The sequence below is a fragment of the Musca autumnalis genome, unplaced genomic scaffold, assembly GCF_047663935.1.
Source record: "Musca autumnalis isolate F117 unplaced genomic scaffold, ASM4766393v1 scaffold_2, whole genome shotgun sequence".
NCBI classification, from domain to species: domain Eukaryota; kingdom Metazoa; phylum Arthropoda; class Insecta; order Diptera; family Muscidae; genus Musca; species Musca autumnalis.
In genome coordinates, this window is record NW_027411755.1 from 108,753,974 (window position 1) to 108,775,570 (window position 21,597).

At 37.5% G+C, this 21,597-nt stretch overlaps 1 protein-coding gene across 1 annotated transcript; it reads right to left on the minus strand.

Annotated features, from left to right (window-relative positions):
- Window positions 1–9,426: 9,426 nt before the first annotated feature.
- On the minus strand, window positions 9,427–20,787 carry LOC141394447 (uncharacterized). The gene is made up of 3 exons (XM_073968786.1): window positions 20,458–20,787; window positions 11,169–20,390; window positions 9,427–11,101 (listed from the first exon to the last, which is right to left on the minus strand). The coding sequence occupies exon 2, from the start codon at window positions 16,492–16,494 to the stop codon at window positions 15,103–15,105; it is 1,392 nt and encodes a 463-aa protein (XP_073824887.1). The 5' UTR covers window positions 16,495–20,390; window positions 20,458–20,787; the 3' UTR covers window positions 9,427–11,101; window positions 11,169–15,102.
- Window positions 20,788–21,597: the final 810 nt, after the last annotated feature.

Below are 21,597 nucleotides of genomic sequence, written 5' to 3' on the forward strand. Positions count from 1 at the left end.
AATTTAGAAACAAAAATCAAATGCCTGCCGGAAAGTATGTATACCAAAAAGTTATTTTGGCATGTCTCTCTCTCGTTAATTTTCAAAATAGAAAAATTTTAAAATATACTGAAAATACCAAAATTGTGAGAAAAAATAGAAAACATGAATGAAACTAATATAATTTAATATTGAATAGATATCTGAAAGAAGGACAAATATTTTTTTCAGTTCATATAAATAAACTTTACTCGTCTTTTGGCTGAAACTTTCTTTAAAATCAGTAAACAAAAACTATGAAAATATGAATCATGTTGCTATGAATTGTGTACCATGTCGTATGAACGTGTTAATTCGTGTACGTAATTATGAGAACGAACAACGTTATTCAAATGCTGGTATGAACATGGCATTAGTTTGAAAACAATTACTTGTCAAACTGTATATGCTCCGTTCCAGAACCTGCAAGAAGCTACTATTTTTTACTACGATAAGATTTTTTCCTTTATGTTATCGGAAAAAATAGTAAAAATTAGTAGATTCTTGCAGTTCTGGAGCAGATCAATATTTTTCATTTTTCCATAATCTGTCACCTTTCTTGTTATTGATGGCATATTCGGTTTTTGATTCCCCAGCAAAAAAGTTTGGAAGTAGTGCAATGCAGAGTTATGACTTCACACCATCTTTCGATGTAGTCCAACATAGTTATGAAAAATGCACTCCGTTCGATACATTTTATAAGTAGTTGCTTTAGAGATCCCTACAAAACAAAAACAGCTGGTTGATCCCTACCCGTCGCTGCCGACATAATAGCTTTGTTCCTTTACTTTTTTAATGGTAAGGGTGGTAAAAGAGAAAAGTGTCAAAATTGCAAGAAAAGTAACATAAAAAATCAATTTTCGTCTTTTATTTCACAGTTTTTAATTTAGTTTTGTCAGCGTTCGACTTTTTCATCTGTTTTTCGTTCACTTTCGTTTTCAATGTGAAATAATCGTCAAACAAAAGTCGAAAAATCAGTTCTGCCATTTTTTACCTGCAGAAATTTTGATGGTAGCCTGTGTTAGAAGAGAAAGCCATTTTCGCACCCTCTCCACTCTCCCTCTCTTAAAAATTGCTTCCAGTTTTGCCACTTTTCGGGGTTAAGGAACGCTTTGCAGGTTAAAAATGGTAACAAATGGTAAAAATAGTAACCTCAGGTAAGTAAAGGAACACAGCTAATTTCTTCAAAAGAGAAACAAGTGTGAATATCCCAGCAAAAAGTTTGCATCCGCGGATGCAGTTGAATCACTACAAGTGTACGGTACATTTGCCGATGGAGAACATGTTTTTCTATGAATTCACTTATGAATTTTACAAGAGAGCGCGCAGCTAGGATTTACTCCATTTTGCTTCCACAGCACACAGCTAGGATGCACTCCATTTTCAATCCAAATAACGACTTAAGATGCAGTGCTTTGGATTGAATTTATATGCGTTCTTCGGATTGCATTTTTAATCAGTCTAAAGATGCAATTAAAATGCAAGCCAATTATTATTTATTATTTGTGTAAAACAAGAACACGAAGATAATAAAATAAACACAAATTAAGAAACAAGTTTCCATTAAATTCAATCACGTATGACCTTACTTCCTCCTTTCTCGACTTAAACCAAGCGCATCTGATTTTCTCCATCACTAGTTCAGCTTTCGACATGGAATATAACTCCACTCCATTAAAAATTTCCGTCTCGTGAATTACCGCAAGAATGTTCGCAACTTAAGTTGTTATTTCTTTATTTTATAACAAATTCTTCGAAATGTATACAATCTCGTTTATCTTTTGAAGAAATGTGTAGGGATCAACCAACTGTTTTTTTTTTCTGTAGGGATCTCTACAGCAACTGCTTATAAAATGTGTCGAACGGAGTGCATTTTTCATACCTATGTTGGAGTACATCGAAATCATAACTCCAATTGCACAACTTCCAAAATTTTTTGCTGGGTAGGAAAAGATGTACTCCAACGGCAAATGTACTGTACACTTGTAGTGATTCAACTGCATTCGCGGATGCAAACTTTTTGCTGGGGTCATATTCATAACACGCCTAAATTGGCAGGGCGCCGTCGCTGCTGTGCTCCACTCCAAATCAACATGCATTAAACCAATGTGAACAAGAGACTTCACTGCAGTCCAATGTCCAACAACAACAAAAGAAGAAGAGGGAAGAAGACGATGATCATGCTGACCCTGTTACAAAAGACAGCAGAAAACGTTTCAAAGACGAACAACCAACAAATATCTCTAATAAACCAAGTGAATCACAACAATAACAATGTGCAGTATGCAGAACTCAACTACAAAAGAAAGACGAAGAAAACAACCAAAGGCTCGTCGAAATGGATAAGGGATAAATATACTTGAGCAGAAAACTATTGAACGCAATATTGAAATAAACAATCCCAACGTTACCAACATCGATGCAAATATTAGCTTCGTTCCAGTACTTTTTTAATGGTAAAAGTGTCAAATTCATTGTTCCAAAATGTACGGGAACGGAAAAATGACAGAAACGGCATAAAAACTGGAAGAAATGTCAAAGTCGACGAGTCAGCCAATCCGAAGCCGGCAAACATGTTGCACATTTTTGCTCACCCAAATTTGTCGTGTAAAAAGTTTCTAAAGAGAAATCTATTTTGCAACTTTTTTGGTGTACGGGAACGCATTTTAGGCAAAAATGTGTAAAATCTTTTTAGTTCTGGAACAAAGCTATTGTCGTGCAGAAAATTGCAGCGTCAGTGGGCGTCGAAGTAACCGATGCTCACATTGAGAAAGCATACCACGTCAAGGCAAAGGGTAAAATAAGAGTGGAGTTCTCTTCTATGAATAAAAAGAAAGAGATTATGTCAAATCTAAAGAGACACTGAGTAGACGAAAGAATTCTATCAGACAGTGCTAATCCAACAAATAGATACATCTTTGTGAATGATGAACTCACATCTAATTACAGACGTATCTTATGAATGGCCAAAAGAAAGGCGAAAGTAAACGACTGGAAATATTGTTATGGAATTAGATTTAACTAATCTCCGTGTAGACGTTGTTTTATTCCCCGATACGATTTGTACCAAATAAAACAGGGTTCGTTTTAGATTACGTTTCTACAATGCTTTATTTGCTTTATTACACTTTTTCAGAACCGACTTTAATTACTAAGCACATAGCAAGTCTCTAGTTAGCACGCAGCAATTCTTTAACCGATCTGTTCAGTTCAACGCTTAAAACACAACTCAACTCAATGTTGCCATTCGTAACTCTATTTATACCCAAAATCTCCTTGGTCTAGAAATATCTAGAACATATGGCAACCTCTCGAATCTGTGCAGCGAACACACAGACACACATTCGCACTAAGCGAACAACCATACTCACATACATACAAGTAGACAAGCACAGTAATGACGTGATTACAACAACAAACAACTACACGAAATACAAGAAGTAGGAACTAAACGATAATCACATTATTATGGCAAAACAAACAAAAGAACAATAACAAAAGGTAATGTAACGACTAGAATGATGAAGAGAGTTCTACATGGTAGTTGTTGTTGCTTAAATAAAGTAACTGCGTAATAAAAACTTTACGTTACAATTCAAATTTTTAAATTAACGGAAATTAAACTAAACTAACTTAACCTATCAGTTACATTCGTAACATTGCCTCCCGCTTAAGCCTGTTCGTCCCGAATAGGCACAGTTCCCTCTCGGTGGTATGGGCATTGGTAACACTGCCTCCCGCTTAAGCCTGTTCCTCTTGACTAGACGCAGTTCTCTTTCCGTAGTGGTGAAAACCGATTTAGATGTACCCTCTACGTCATCTGCTTTGGACTTTCGCTCTTCTGTTCGATGTTGCTTTCTTTCCTGGAATCGCGACGTTATACCTTCTTTCCTCGTGGTCAGCCTCCTAAGTACCACCTGGTCTTCATCGGACGTTTCCTTCCTTGCTGTAGGTCTGCTTTTCGATGGACCTTTCCTCGACGTACATATTCGCTTTTTCGTCCTCGTTGCTGGATTTTTCCGCTTTCCTACAGGCCAATTGTCGGCGGCTTCCACCTTCAGCGTACGGACATCGACAGCGATCTCGCCGGATTCTGCCTTTGGGCGATGTGTGCTTTTCTCGTTGTAGCCCACACTTATCGGTATTTCCACATTGGACCATGTCATCACACGGTGCTTTATGTCCACGTTGATATCGAAGGCAATCATGAAGTCTACACCAAGTATAACTTCGTCCACAATATCGGCCACTATAAAATCGAAATTTACAGATTTTCTACCCATACTTAGCCTTTGGTAGGCCTTTCCATGCACCGTTGTAGTCTCGCCTGTGGCCGTCCGCAATTTAACTCCATTTAACGGCAATACCTTCCCTTTTACCAAATCCGGTCTAATAATGGACTTTGTTGCACCGGTGTCCAATGTCAAGGTACGCAATACACCATTGATAAAGCCTTTAACCGTTAAGTTGTGATTCTCCTGCTGGACTATGGCTATAGAGATAGTGGGACCATCGTTTTCATCCCCTGCCAGCGGCGCCTCGTGATTGACGGAATTCATTTCATTTGATTCACCTGATGTCTCTCTTTCCAGATTCTTGGCCACCGGTTGGTCGTCGCTTTTTGAAGGCGGTGAGGTGGATCTGGGCCTTGGTCGTTGTAATATGCATTCTCGTGCAATGTGTCCAGCTTTACGACAGTTGTAGCAAGTCTTTCTCGTTCTAGCAGCCCCTCGTTTCACACGCATCAGTGCATCTTTCAGCAGGTCGACAACGGTCTGGGAATTGCTGTCCTCAACTTGCAGCCTCCGCACATTGTAAGCTTTAGGTTTCACCAGCATCTTCGCGGTTTCTTGGGCCAGGGCAAATGACACGGTTTCTGCAAATGTTCCTATCGGTGCCGCATACGTCGCAAATTTTATCTCTGGATCGCGAATACCACTTGCAAATGTCTCAATCTTTATGCGGTCCACCAATGGATGTGTCTCTCCTGGATATGCCAACTGCGCCAACCGCTCTATATCAGCCGCAAAGTCTTGTAAAGTCTCGTTTGGCTTCTGGACTCTTCCCCTCAGTTCCATACGGTAGATCTCTTGCTTGTGTTCACTACCGTACCTACGTTCAAGAGCAGCCATTATATCTCCATAGTTGTTCCTAGAAGCGGCGGGAATACTCTGTAATACGTCAGCAGCATCACCCTTCAATGCCATAAGGAGTGATACCGCCTTGTCGTTGTCGTTCCAAGAATCTCTAGCAGCCAATGTCTCGAACTGTAATTTGAACACATTTAAAGAGGTTGAGCCGTCGAACACTGGAGGCTTGATTTTTATCGTGTTATGAATAGCTCTCACTGGGCCGCCTTTGATTTCCAGTTCCGACATTTTCTTCTCAAGGTTCACAAATTGCTCATCATGGGCCAGAACTTTCTCGTCAACAGACAAAATCTTTTTATCCAACTCTTTCATTTGTACCTCCACGTTTTCTACTCTCTTTTCGAGCACCATCGTGATATTCTCGAGTTTCTCGTTAATTTTTCTAGAATTCTCTTCCAACTCTTCTTTTAAGTTTCTTGAATTTTCTTCAAACATCCTAGAATTCTCTGCTTTCATTTCGTCCATTTTAGCATCTAATTTCTCCATCATTTTGGAATTTTCTTCACTTTTCTTATTCATTTCCTGCATTATCATAGCCAGCATTGATTTCAAATCGTCACCCCTGGCAGCTACCGATGAAACTTCCTCAACAGTGGATTCGCCCTTTGCCGGTAACTCGACTTCCTCCTTATCGTCGAACTCATATTCATCGATGTTCATTCCACGGCGCTCGAACTCTTCCAACAAGCGTTTTTGTAGTTCGGCCTTGTTGCCAGTAGAACACAACTCCAACTTACTTAGCTCCTTCTTCAAGTCTTCCACTCGTAGATCTTTAAACTCCATTGTAGGATGATCGTAATCTCACTGCTGACACCAATTGTTATGGAATTAGATTTAACTAATCTCCGTGTAGACGTTGTTTTATTCCCCGATACGATTTGTACCAAATAAAACAGGGTTCGTTTTAGATTACGTTTCTACAATGCTTTATTTACTTTATTACACTTATTCAGAACCGACTTTAATTACTAAGCACACAGCAAGTCTCTAGTTAGCACGCAGCAATTCTTTAACCGATCTGTTCAGTTCAACGCTTAAAACACAACTCAACTCAATGTTGCCATTCGTAACTCTATTTATACCCAAAATCTCCTTGGTCTAGAAATATCTAGAACATATGGCAACCTCTCGAATCTGTGCAGCGAACACACAGACACACATTCGCACTAAGCGAACAACCATACTCACATACATACAAGTAGACAAGCACAGTAATGACGTGATTACAACAACAAACAACTACACGAAATACAAGAAGTAGGAACTAAACGATAATCACATTATTATGGCAAAACAAACAAAAGAACAATAACAAAAGGTAATGTAACGACTAGAATGATGAAGAGAGTTCTACATGGTAGTTGTTGTTGCTTAAATAAAGTAACTGCGTAATAAAAACTTTACGTTACAATTCAAATTTTTAAATTAACGGAAATTAAACTAAACTAACTTAACCTATCAGTTACATTCGTAACAATATGTTTTTGGTAAAGAATGGTCACATATATGCCCACACCTAGACCAACAAAATAACATGAAAACGATAATAAACAATAGTAAAGTTAAAAGTCTAATACAAAACAAACTGCAGAAATATAGCTGCAGTCGATGAAGGAGCTAACGAGCTTTTTAATAAAATCTATCAAACTTTTAATGAAATTTACGAAAAATCCTCTGAATCTAGAAAAGTAAATTTTGCGCATCAATTTAAGAGGAACGTGGAAAACATTTTGCATGTTTGTAATATCACAACTCTTCCTACTATTCATTCAAACTGCATTAATACTATATTTCTTGAGAATACCAATGAAGAAGAAGTAATGAATATATTAAAAGGCCTTAATACTAGAAAAAGTAATGGAACAGATTGTATTAGAGCAATGGATCTAAAAAATAATGCTGAACTAGGGATAGGTAAGTCGACTTTCGGTTAATCGACTTTTTGCAGTCAAAAATCTAAAAATCGTAGTCGACTTTTGTCTGGAGGGAAAATCGCATAATCGATTATCTTGTGATCGATTTTCGAGTTTGCCCATAGATTGTGGACTTGGCGGTTTTACAGTTTCAAAAGAAAACTCGAAAATCGACGAATAGTCGATTATAATCGATTTTCTGCGGTTATGAAAAAGTCGAAAGTCGAGTTTTAAAACAACTGAAATAATCGCAAGACCGAAAAATCGCATTTTTAGTTTTAGACCAAAATCGAAAAATCGATTATTGCTTTCCATTACCTATCCCTATGTTGAACATGTAGCGCCAATTTTGACAGAACTTATCAACAAAAGCATACGAGAAAATATTATACCAAATTTATTAAAAATTTCTATAATTCGCCCTAAAGCAAACACGATTTTCGTAGATTGTTTGGTTGATTCACTCTCTGTATTGCGGATGATGCTCTGCTATCAGTTTCAACTACATAAGGAAGCACTGAGGTTGATGTACAGAGTTCAAGTTGCTCAAGAAGAATGAACGAATTTGTTGAATTTTATTCTACTTAGCTTCACTTTTGAGAAGCGCCAAAGTCGGTTAGTCATGTATGATAAAATTTAGTAGTACATAGTTGCTTAAAGTAGTAGTATTAAATATATTTACAGAGGTGTATTTTTAGCTGTTAACTTAAAATGTAAAGATCAATCACAATAGGAAATATGAAAAATTATAAAATCACAATGACAAAGTACAAAAGCTTAAAAGTGTTACTATTGAAATGTAGAGGGCGTTAAAATGTAATTATTAAAATGTAGATTGCTTCAGTCTCCCCCTCTGATGCTGAAAGCGTCCCGATGAAGCATCAGAAATAAATGATTGTGGGAACTGGTATGGCAAACTGTATAAGGAATTGGATTGTTGAATCTGTTACAATAAACTGCATGCAGGCTAATTGATTGTTAGATCTGTTAAGTAAACTGTATTAGGATAATGGGTTCTTGAATTTTGCTGAGGTATAAGTTTGTTGAATCTGCTAAAAGTGCAATGATGGTAGGAAGATTATGTGGAACTAGTCTTGTTGGATGCTGAAACCATAGACTTTCTACGGAACCTCCCCCTGGAGTAAAACTGCATTGTTGTTGAAGTGAACGGCATGATTTGTAGGTACTGATGATGCACTATTATCGGTTTCATGTACTTCAGAAGCATTGAAGTTGATGTGTTGTGTCCAATTTGCGTGATGATGCACTGCTATCAGTTTCATGTACTTAAGGAAGCATTGAGGTTGATGTACAGTGTTCAAATTGCGTGATGATGCACTATTATCGGTTTCATGTACTTCTGGAAGCATTCAAGATGATATGCAGTGTTCAAATTGTTCTACAGGAATAACCCGTCGTCTTATATGGCCATCTGTATAGGTCTTCTGTGAAACAAGACGATTGCGAAGACTCTGTGCTTTCACAAATTACGAGCCTTTTGTTGCTGTAGTCCTCGGCTGTTGATGGTAGAAAGTGGTCGTGTTACATGGCCCCACGTTGGGCGTCAATAAAGCAAACACGATTTTCGTAGATTGTTTGGTTGATTCACTCTCTGTATTGCGGATGATGCTCTGCTATCAGTTTCAACTACATAAGGAAGCACTGAGGTTGATGTACAGAGTTCAAGTTGCTCAAGAAGAATGAACGAATTTGTTGAATTTTATTCTACTTAGCTTCACTTTTGAGAAGCGCCAAAGTCGTTTAGTCATGTATGATAAAATTTAGTAGTACATAGTTGCTTAGAGTAGTAGTATTAAATATATTTACAGAGGTGTATTTTTAGCTGTTAACTTAAAATGTAAAGATCAATCACAATAGGAAATATGAAAAATTATAAAATCACAATGACAAAAGTACAAAAGCTTAAAAGTGTTACTATTGAAATGTATAGGGCGTTAAACTGTAATTATTAAAATGTTGATTGCTTGTTATGTAACTAATTTGGAGTGTAAAGGGGAATGAGGCATACCAAGATGTCGCTGGTATACACTTGCCATTGAAGAGATTCGGTCTAGCTCAGTGGCCACTCCAGACCAGACATAAACAAAATTGATTCATTATCAAATCACACATTCATAAAAGAAACGCTTATTTAAATTAAAAAGAATTAAAGTTGTTGTTGTTGTTGATGGTACCCAAGATGTTTGCTGGGTTACCTTGCCCTCCCAATGGATTTTCTACAAAATCCCCAATGAGTCTCATCGATGATGATGACTCCCAAAATCTGTACCTTGGCTGGATAACCTCTACATTACCTTATGTTAACAAATTAGAACCTCATAATGTTAAATTTCAAAGCTTAAATTCATATTTATTTTATAACATTAGGTTATAACAGATATCAATAACGCTTAGGAATAATTATTATATTCGTTGTTTATTATCTAAAGGATAATATATTACCAAATTCATTAACGAGATTTAATTTTACTTCACTTAATGATACATACAAAATTCAAATTTTAATTCTGTATGTCATTCCCATTTGTGCCACTGAGCACAAAAGAAAAAAAAAACATTTAATTTAACTTAACCCTCTACCTTTTTACCTAATGAGCTCAATGGTTAAAAACGAAGACGGTAAAATATCCAATAAGGATAGTTGTACGGAGATCAAAAAAAAAAAAAATGGGATTGACATAATAAAATTTATATACAAAATTATTAGTTGAAATATATGCATATATATACTATATACATATACGTACTTTAGATCGGAGGTGTTCTCCTAAAAGACTATAATCTAGTATTATGATTGACCATGAGTCAGGTCAACGCCAAGAAAAAAAATTTAAAATTGGGTATATATGTCTATATATATGCATATATAAACAGATGTGGAATTGAGGGATGATAATAATTTACTAATATAATCTTTTAGCGAACATAGTTCCATATAAACAATGAATAAACTTATAGAATATATGATAATTAACATTTCTCGATCAAATAGTAAATCGGTTGAATAAAATCCAAGTAGTTAAAATTTTGGTCAAAATGCGTGGCTATAGGTTTGGCGACAATAACCAAAGTAAATTATAAAACAGTTTAGGTAGTCCTATTGGGCTGGAATGCCTACTACCAAACTCGTGTTACACCCACGTGCATAATTCACCGTTATAATTTGACCTCAATCGACAACGAACCGTTATTTTGAATGACCAAAATGTTCACAAGAAAATTCATAAAAAGATAAAGCCCAAAAATATATATAAATACTTAATAATATATAAAATCAGGAATTTCTGGATCTGCTTGTGAATATTTGATGACTAACTCGGCTGACCGTCGAGGAAAACAGCAAAAAAGACTGGTTCCACACCTCCCGGTCTGCAACTGGTTGGTATGGGTTACCAGGAAGGAGCAGGATGGTTGCACCGACTATATCTGTGTGTTATATTGCGTACTTACAGTTGGAGGGTAGGCATTACCCTTAATTTCGATTAACATCTCCTCTCTAATGCAGATTGAAATTGTGTATAAAATGGCGGCAATCACAATGTTGTTAATGGATGCTTTTGTGTGATGGTGGTTCTGTGAGTTGTGGCTTCCTTCTATTGTGTGGTCAGTGGAATGAATTGATGATATGGCTTTTAGGTTATCTCGGCTGGATTTGATGAGATTGATTTATGATGGTTGAGTATGAAGGGTGGTGATGATGGAGTGACTATTGGTTGGTATATCTGGGCTATCTTGTATGGTTACTGTGGATGTTGTTATGTGGCTATTGGTAAAGTACAGTATTGTGGAGTTTACTGTACTTCAAGGCATGTCGGTTTTTGCAAACATCAAGAGGTAGCAAACGGTGTTATTGTTCGCTTTTAATTAATTTGTTTAAGCCGCATAACCTCAATGCCTGAAGCTGCTGTGGTATTGTACCCGGACTATGGTTGAATGGAATGTAGGTACAGCCACACATGCACCATGCGGTTAGCATGTGCTATCCGCTACCAAAAACACCTTTTAACAAACAGAAACGAATTTATTTTAGAATAAATTCCACAAAATTCCACTTCGTGTAACTCACCATTCTTTTGTTGATAAAATTCAACAAGAATCCACTAGGGTTTCAAGAAAATTCCAATAAGATGGCAGGAAGATATCACAGGGGCACGTTTCTGGTGATTTGCTACTTTGCTGGTTTATTCCAGCAAAAGATATTTCAATTTTTCTTTGCCCGGCACAATTTTACTTCACGATTATGAGGAGATGTTTTCGCTTTGCTAATTTTTTTTGCATTGACGCTGGAAATGCACGTCAGAATTTTTGATGGCTGCAAATTTACGCCATTTGCAAAAGATGTTGCCACATCGATAAAAACACAAAAACGAAATGTCAAAATTTGCCTACGTGGCAGGCGAATGCCCACAATGCGAAAGCGTTCGTACGCCGACGCTCGGCATATATGAAGTGTTATGGCAGGTTTACATTTACGAAATCGAGTGGATTTCATAAATGTAAACCGCATTATGCTAGGTTAACATAACAAACCCGAACATGTTGGCATAGGCCAGCCGAAGCCATACTGATTCGGGAAGTTAACCGAAGTATGTAGAAGTGGGGAAGAACCGCGACCCTGATGTATAAAAACCAATAAAACAGACAAAAAGTGGACTAAAGCCGGGCACTTATTACGTTGGCACCATATGTTGTAAATCCTTCGAATGATAGACCCCAATTTTCCTACCTTGTAAGTTTTCAAGTTCGTATAATGAAGTTCCGACCTGTCTGGCAACTCTGCATTTTACAATCTTTTGACATAATTTAGAATTGATATGGCGCGAAGCGTCGCTCAAAATGAAGTTCCGCCTGAGTATTTCCTGTCCCGGTTTAAAACACATTTCGCGAGATCGAGTGTTGTAACGTGTTGCCGATTTTTCATAGCAATCGTGAATTTTATCTTTAATCGTATTACGTGCCAACGCCAAAAGATCATGTTTCGAGATAATTTCTACCCCGCCGTCCTCTAGTGTTCCGAGTTTTTGTGCTAAGTCGTATTCGCTCGCGTGTGTTATCATGTGCTGCCCAAATAGTGAAAAATATGGTGTAAATCCGGTAGAAGTGTGTAAAGTGGATCTTAAAGAACATTCGATTGCGGATAGATGTCTATCCCAATCTTTCTGATCCTCCGATACGTAAGATCGAATCGCCGCGATAATGCTCCGATTGACCCTCTCGGAAGCATTCGCTTGAGGCGAGTAAACCGCGTTACGGACTTGTTTACAACCATATTTCTCTAAAAACGAAGTGAATTCCGTGGATATAAACTGTTTTCCATTATCGGAATGAACAATTTGTGGCACACCGAATTTGTGGAAAACCTCGGACTCCAAATATTTAACAACACTTTTTGAGTTTGCGTTCGCTAAAGGCTTCAATAAAACGAATTTTGTTAAGTGATCTAACACGATAAAAATAAAAGTATTCCCTAACCTCGATCTCGGAAACGGTCCAACGAAATCAATATATATCTTTTGCCACGGTCGGTCAGTGATGGTCTCTTTGCCCATTTTGGCTCTTAATACTTTGTTAGGAGCCTTCGTCTCCTTACAAACAATACAGTTATTAATGAATTCACGGACTAGTTTTGCCATTTTGGGAAAATAAAAATACTGACGAAGTGCCGCGATCGTCTTTCCTATACCGCAGTGAATTTTCAATGAAGACATGTGGACATTTTTAATTAAGTTTTCGGTTAAAGCTGTTGGAACCCAAAGTTTCCATACGAAATTCTCGAGTACGGGAGTGCCATCAGACGGAATCGTCTTTTTATATACAAATGAGTCAACAATTTTTAAGTCCGGAAGACTGTCTTGGTTCTCGCGTACCAATTCTAGCAACTGAGTGTACTCTTCATTCTTGAAATCGGGCGAATCTAAATCAATCAAAGGCTTTTCATCAATGAACATGTTGATTTCATCCATGTGTAAACGAGATAAAGTGTCCGCGACTACATTTTGCGATCCCTTTCTGTGCTGAATATCGAAGTTAAAAGCCTGAAGCTTCAAGCTCCACCTCGCCAACCGACCACTGAGATCTTTCTGCCCCATCAACCATTTCAAAGCGCTGTGATCAGTGATAACCGTGAACGGCATCATCTCAATAAAAGGACGGAATTTCTTTATTGCACTGATCACGGCTAAGCACTCTCGCTCAGTGACACTATAATTCCGTTCAGCATTCGTCAACTGAGCGGAATGAAAGGCGATGGGGCGTTCCAGACCTTCAGCGTCTAGCTGGAACAGCACTGCGCCTAACCCAAGATTGGAGGCATCGCATTGGACGTAAAATCTTTTATCGAACACAGGATGGTTCAAAACAGGACTTGTAGTCAGAGCTACTTTTAATTGGTTGAAAGCCTCGATTGCGGAATCACCGAATGAAAAAGTTCTGCCCTTCTTCAAGGTGCTAGTCATGGGAGCGGTTATTTCGGCATAATCTTTGATGAAGCGCCTAAACCAAGAAGCCATCCCTAGGAACCTACGAACATCTCTAGCGGACTTTGGAATTGGAATATCAGTGATTGAGTTAATCTTTGATGGATCAGGCTTTAATTTTCCTGCCCCGACAATATACCCGAGGTATCTAAGCTCTCGACGACAAAATTTGGATTTCCTGAGATTGATTGTCAAGTTTGCCCTGGTCAACATTTCACCTACCTGACGAAGTAGTTCGACATGTGAGTCAAAATCCGGAGAAACTACTAACAAGTCGTCGAGGTATACGAAAACCTTGTTTTTCAGTTCCGGTGAGATCACTCTATCCATTAACCGACATAACCGTTGGGCTGCATTGCACAACCCAAACGGCATGACGGTAAATTGATAGTGTGGTCTCCCCGGAACTGTAAACGCAGTCTTCGGACGGCTTTCTGTTGCCAGAGGCACTTGCCAAAATGCATCCTTCAAGTCGATGCTTGATATAAAATAAGTGTCTTGAAGCCTGCCTAAGAGTGCGTCTATAAATGGTAGCGGATAAGCATCTTTTACGGTAACTTCGTTTAGCTTGCGTGCATCCAAGCAAAGCCTGTTCTTTTCGCCTCTACGTACGAGTGTGACTGGCGAATTCCATGGACTTGTACTTGGTTCTATAACACCTAGACTCAACATGCGATCCAATTCCTGATATATAAGAGACTCGACAGCTGGCGATACTGGATAATGTCGCTGTTTTATTGGGACAGCATCCCCCGTGTCAATGACATGTTCCTCCAGATCTGTCTTGCCGAGACCATGCTTCTCAAAATCTCTAAAACTTTCCTTAGCTTTCTCCAGCAAGGCTAATTGGTCATCGGACAAGATATGCATATCGGAATCTATTTTATCGGAATGGATCTCTAAGCTGCTAATAAGTTTTGGTGCTACGCTGAACTCTTTCCAAAAGTCTACACCGCAGTACATGGAATTCTCGAGACCAGGAATAAGATAAACATCCATGGTCTTCGTCTTACCGTCGTACGAGAGCTCAACACTAACTTTACCAGAACAGGAAACTCGCTGGCCACTAGCTGTACCAACGCTACATTTATACACAGGATTAACCTTCAGATTTAATTCATCAATCAAAGAAAAACAATTTTTACCTAAGCAGGTGACACTGGCTCCACTATCAAAAAGAGCTAAAACTGATACTCCATTAACAAGAACTTCTCTAAATGGTCGAGGATCATTGGGTCTAAAATCAGAAAATTGAGCAGACGATATTGATAACCTCTTAAGTCGCCTACGTTTATATCGCTCACGAGTCTTCATAATGCGTTTGGAAACAAAAACAGTGGTATCGGCCGTTATTTCGGAATTGAAAATTCTATCACGAGTCTTCATATAATTGGCCATGCGGACGTGAAAAGGTAATGTCAAATCAGGTTTGGTTTTGGCTAAGTTATTGGAAAGTCTGGGTAATACTTTACATGGATCAGAAAAAATTGGATCTGTATGAGTGGAAACATCAGTAGAGGCTAGTCAATCCACTGTCTGAGTAGCTATGGATTCGGATTTAGAAACATTAGAAGGACGACTAATTTGTTTGCATTGATTGCATTGTGGAGTGGTAACCCCTGGTGATCCACAGCGGAAACAAAATATTGAACGATGTGAACTAGAGCAGTTCTTAAAAATGTGGCCATTGCTGCCGCAATTCCAACATCGTGAAGGCTCACTCTTGGAAACACCAGTTGGCTTCTGCCGTAAACGCAACTCCTCAACATCATGGACTAAATCATCAAAATCAGAATCGTTAATTTCATTTATCATTCGAGGGGGTTGGCCTGTTCTAAATCTCATCGACGATTCCCTTTCAAGAAACTCTTCAGCTTTTCTAACTTCATTTCGGAATTGTTCAACAGAATAAAAGGTGCCACTGAAAGTTAAATGGGCAAGTCGGGGTTTTAATCCCGCTTTGAGAATGTCTATAACTTCAAAATCTTTCAAAGGTTCCCTCAACTGAGTACGCAGGCTATTTATGGCATCTATATATTGAGTAGCAGATTCATCCCTACCCTGCTTTCTGTCCATAATCTGCCTCATCACATCAAGATTTGATTGAAAACGTTGAAATTCATGGACTATACTGATCTTTAACATTTCCCAGTTCATGTTTGGATACTGTCTAATCTTTCCCCAATACCATTGGCAAGGACGACCTTCCAATAAATGATGAAATTCATCAACCAATTCTTGTTCTGGGCAGCCATAACTATTCCGAAGTCTTTCTACTCGAAAGATGAAATCTTCGACATTTGGTGTCTTTGGGGTAGCATCAAACTTAATGCCCCACTTACTGAGATATGGATACCTGGGCCTACTAAAATCTTCCCTATTTCGATTTGGAACTTCCTGGTTTCTACTACCCGAACCTGCATGTCTTGTATCAGTTTGTAGTGGTGGCAAGTCATGAGGCCAATCAATGCTTTGAGAATGTGGTTCTTGTCTGTTAATAGGATTAACTGGAGGAACAGAAGATTGAGAAAAAGCAGCTTGAACTGCAGCAGCAACCGCTTTCTGCATTTCCTTTTTCATGGTTTCAACCATTGATGCTTGGGTGGCCTCTAAGGCGGACTGAACTACCTCCAGAACTCCTGTGCTACTAAGCCTATCAACCTGATCTTCATCATTGCCACGAATAGTCAAAGGGCTAAAAGAAGGTCTAGTAATTGTGCTTGGTTGCTCATTTACTTGCGAAAGAGTAGGTGGACTTGCAAATTCGTTTGGTGTAGGCGGATCATTGCCATCAGCGCTAGCTGGGATACCTGATCCGGTACCTGGTTCTGTTCCAGCAGCTTCTCCCACTGCTTGGCTTGTCGACCTTGTAATAATGCCGTAAGTTTTTGGCTTAGCACCCGTAGCAGGCTGCATGTTGTTCAAATCAAAACCAAATCTCAACAAAAAAAAATATTGAAGAACTTTCCAAAAATGTACTTTTATTACTCAGTACAACAATAAATTTCAATAAAAAGCTCAAAATCCAAAAATGTCTTCTCTAATGACCGACAGGTTTCCAAAAAGGTAGGTATGATACCATAAATTCAACAAAAATACCAAAGATATGTAGATGAAACAGTCAATCACGGTTACTGCCTTAAGGTTCCGAAAAGTCCAATATAGACTCAATATGAACATTTAAATGGTTCCAACAGGTCAGGTATTTCGAAAAAGGATCGAACCAAAAAAAACAATAAATCTTGCAAAGTTTCTCATAAGCAGAAAAAAACTCAAAAATCCTGAAAAACAGAATAAATTGAGACAGTAGATTATCTAGGCTGTGGTAGATCAGGGTAAAAGTTTGTAAGTCCGGGTAAAATTAATTCGAATAATATTCGAATCAGAAAAAGAAAGGTCTTAGCTGGTGAAGGAAAAAAAAATATATATATAGGACTTCGATAGGCTCTTCAGTCCTCTTCGCCTACCCCTATTGTTCTATGAGGTAAACTGTTCACAACGTAGGAGTGATTGTTGCCGGTTAGAATTTCCTCAAAGAGTTTCTCGAGGTCTCTTCAGTGTATCTTTAGTTAAGCATAGAACGGCTTTCTAAAGATACACTGAGAAATCGACAACCAGACAACAACCAGTCCTACGGAAAATGCTCCAACTCAAGGTTGAGCGCTGCCGTCCGAAGGCTGTCCAGACTAACCGCCCCTACAACCTTAAGGTACTTCAGCTGACCTCGAGTCGAACTGAAGACCAGTCTTCGGAAACAGTTAGTCCAGTTCTGTGTACACCCTGTGTGTACGTGAAAACAAACAAAAATATATTGCTACTCAAAGCGTATATATTTTAAAAGTAAGAACTAGCAATCAGTAGTTTGAGCCTATCAAACCCCTCCTGCAGTCTTTTAATCAAAAAGGGAAAAACAAATGTCTTGAGGGCGACGACCCTATGCCTCCCGCAATCGGAAATAGCTTGGTAACTACCACGGTAGAAAATTCCAGCAAAGTGAATAGTAAATTACTACCACCTCTGGAAAATCTAACAAAAACTAATGCACCACAGATCCCAATTGAAATCTCGAAAGGTTTCACCAGTTTCCACGACTACGCTTCACATTCAATTCTCAAACCAGAAACAGAAAAAAAAAAATTGCCAAAAGATCTTATTAGTGCAGGTGCCAGATAAAACGAAACTAATACGTCTTAAATGTGCCAACAATCGAACAAACTATCAATAATCTAATTCTCAAAAAATTTCAGAAAATTTTTCCAATAATTTCAGGTTAAAATTATTTCATAAAATGTATAAGGTAATTGGTAGAAGGTTAAAGTATCAGCCAGGATAAAAAAAGAATAATCAACAACAACAAACAATCTTCATCATCTTCCAAAAGCGTGGTCAAAATTTTCCCCAAAAATTTCAATTCCAATAAATCAGTATATTAAAGCAGCTATAATATAGCAAATCATGCAAAAGATCATGAATAATCAACTGCAGATGACAATATATTATAAAGCTTTAAAGAAAGTCGAAGTATGAACTTAATAACATAGAAGTTTTGTCACAAAATTGCAGCTTGACATAAACTCAGGCTTGCAAGACGACTAAAACTCTTTTCCTTTAAGTTGACATTCAAGAAATGATGTTAAAATTTAATTGACCTTAAGTCGCAATTGGTATGTTGTAATATAACAACAACTCAAGACATACTGAAAACCAATCAAACAAAAATTCATACACCTAATGTTCAGGAGCAATTCCCATTGATGGGAGTTGAACCTAAGACATTGGCTTGAACGTTGGGCGCCATTGTTATGTAACTAATTTGGAGTGTAAAGGGGAATGAGGCATACCAAGATGTCGCTGGTATACACTTGCCATTGAAGAGATTCGGTCTAGCTCAGTGGCCACTCCAGACCAGACATAAACAAAATTGATTCATTATCAAATCACACATTCATAAAAGAAACGCTTATTTAAATTAAAAAGAATTAAAGTTGTTGTTGTTGTTGATGGTACCCAAGATGTTTGCTGGGTTACCTTGCCCTCCCAATGGATTTTCTACAAAATCCCCAATGAGTCTCATCGATGATGATGACTCCCAAAATCTGTACCTTGGCTGGATAACCTCTACATTACCTTATGTTAACAAATTAGAACCTCATAATGTTAAATTTCAAAGCTTAAATTCATATTTATTTTATAACATTAGGTTATAACAGATATCAATAACGCTTAGGAATAATTATTATATTCGTTGTTTATTATCTAAAGGATAATATATTACCAAATTCATTAACGAGATTTAATTTTACTTCACTTAATGATACATACAAAATTCAAATTTTAATTCTGTATGTCATTCCCATTTGTGCCACTGAGCACAAAAGAAAAAAAAAAAACATTTAATTTAACTTAACCCTCTACCTTTTTACCTAATGAGCTCAATGGTTAAAAACGAAGACGGTAAAATATCCAATAAGGATAGTTGTACGGAGATCAAAAAAAAAAAAAAAAATGGGATTGACATAATAAAATTTATATGCAAAATTATTAGTTGAAATATATGCATATATATACTATATACATATACGTACTTTAGATCGGAGGTGTTCTCCTAAAAGACTATAATCTAGTATTATGATTGACAATGAGTCAGGTCAACGCCAAGAAAAAAAATTTAAAATTGGGTATATATGTCTATATATATGCATATATAAACAGATGTGGAATTGAGGGATGATAATAATTTACTAATATAATCTTTTAGCGAACATAGTTCCATATAAACAATGAATAAACTTATAGAATATATGATAATTAACATTTCTCGATCAAATAGTAAATCGGTTGAATAAAATCCAAGTAGTTAAAATTTTGGTCAAAATGCGTGGCTATAGGTTTGGCGACAATAACCAAAGTAAATTATAAAACAGTTTAGGTAGTCCTATTGGGCTGGAATGCCTACTACCAAACTCGTGTTACACCCACGTGCATAATTCACCGTTATACTTTGACCTCAATCGACAACGAACCGTTATTTTGAATAACCAAAATGTTCACAAGAAAATTCATAAAAAGATAAAGCCCAAAAATATATATAAATACTTAATAATATATAAAATCAGGAATTTCTGGATCTGCTTGTGAAACAGAGGAAAACAGCAAAAAAGACTGGTCCCACACCTCCCGGTCTGTAACTGGTTGGTATGGGTTACCAGGAAGGAGCAGGATGGTTGCACCGACTATATCTGTGTGTTATATTGCGTACTTACAGTTAGAGGGTAGGCATTACCCTTAATTTGGATTAACATCTCCTCTCTAATGCAGATTGAAATTGTGTATAAAATGGCGGCAATCATAATGTTGTTAATGGATGCTTTTGTGTGATGGTGGTTCTGTGAGTTGTGGCTTCCTTCTATTGTGTGGTCAGTGGAATGAATTGATGATATGGCTTTTAGGTTATCTCGGCTGGATTTGATGAGATTGATTTATGATGGTTGAGTATGAAGGGTGGTGATGATGGAGTGACTATTGGTTGGTATATCTGGGCTATCTTGTATGGTTACTGTGGATGTTGTTATGTGGCTATTGGTAAAGTACAGTATTGTGGAGTTTACTGTACTTCAAGGCATGTCGGTTTTTGCAAACATCAAGAGGTAGCAAACGGTGTTATTGTTCGCTTTTAATTAATTTGTTTAAGCCGCATAACCTCAATGCCTGAAGCTGCTGTGGTATTGTACCCGGACTATGGTTGAATGGAATGTAGGTACAGCCACACATGCACCATGCGGTTAGCATGTGCTATCCGCTACCAAAAACACCTTTTAACAAACAGAAACGAATTTATTTTAGAATAAATTCCACAAAATTCCACTTCGTGTAACTCACCATTCTTTTGTTGATAAAATTCAACAATAATCCACTAGGGTTTCAAGAAAATTCCAATAAGATGGCAGGAAGATATCACAGGGGCACGTTTCTGGTGATTTGCTACTTTGCTGGTTTATTCCAGCAAAAGATATTTCAATTTTTCTTTGCCCGGCACAATTTTACTTCACGATTATGAGGAGATGTTTTCGCTTTGCTAATTTTTTTTGCAATGACGCTGGAAATGCACGTCAGAATTTTTGATGGCTGCAAATTTACGCCATTTGCAAAAGATGTTGCCACATCGATAAAAACACAAAAACGAAATGTCAAAATTTGCCTACGTGGCAGGCGAATGCCCACAATGCGAAAGCGTTCGTACGCCGACGCTCGGCATATATGAAGTGTTATGGCAGGTTTACATTTACGAAATCGAGTGGATTTCATAAATGTAAACCGCATTATGCTAGGTTAACATAACATGCTTCAGCCCAATTTACAAAAGTGGCATAAAATCAGCCTATGAAAATTACAGACCAATATCCATATTACCAATAATTGGAAAGGTCTTGGAGGAAATCGTTAGAAGATTGAACAAATTTATAACAAAATACAATATTATAAACAAAAACCAATATGGCTTTCAAAAAGGAATGAACATAAACCAACTTCTGGGACACTTCGCAAATGAAGCGAGCAAAAGCAATGCCTAGTGATGTTTATCGACTTTAGTAAAGCGTTTGACAACCTGTCGCACAAAAAACTGCTAGAAAACGGAATAAGAGGACACTGCTTAAAGTGGTTCGAAAAACTACCCATCAAAATCTTCGATGCCAAGGATGCTATTGAATCATAGGTGCAAGTGATCAGGCATGTCATCTTTTTAGCATTTTCACTCATGAATTTTATATGAGCGTGACCACCATAAGATGACATTCATTTTCGGATCTTAAGATGACATTCATTGTCGGATCCTAAGCATGTCATTTTGACCAATGCTTTGACATGTCATTTCACCTACCCTTTGGCATGACATTTTCATGTCTTGTTTGGAAAATGAAAAATTCTGTATTGAAATATGATTTTCATGACAAACCAAACTCTTTATTCTTCTTCTTTATTTGCATATCCGTTATCCGGATGTTAAGCGATCATACAATA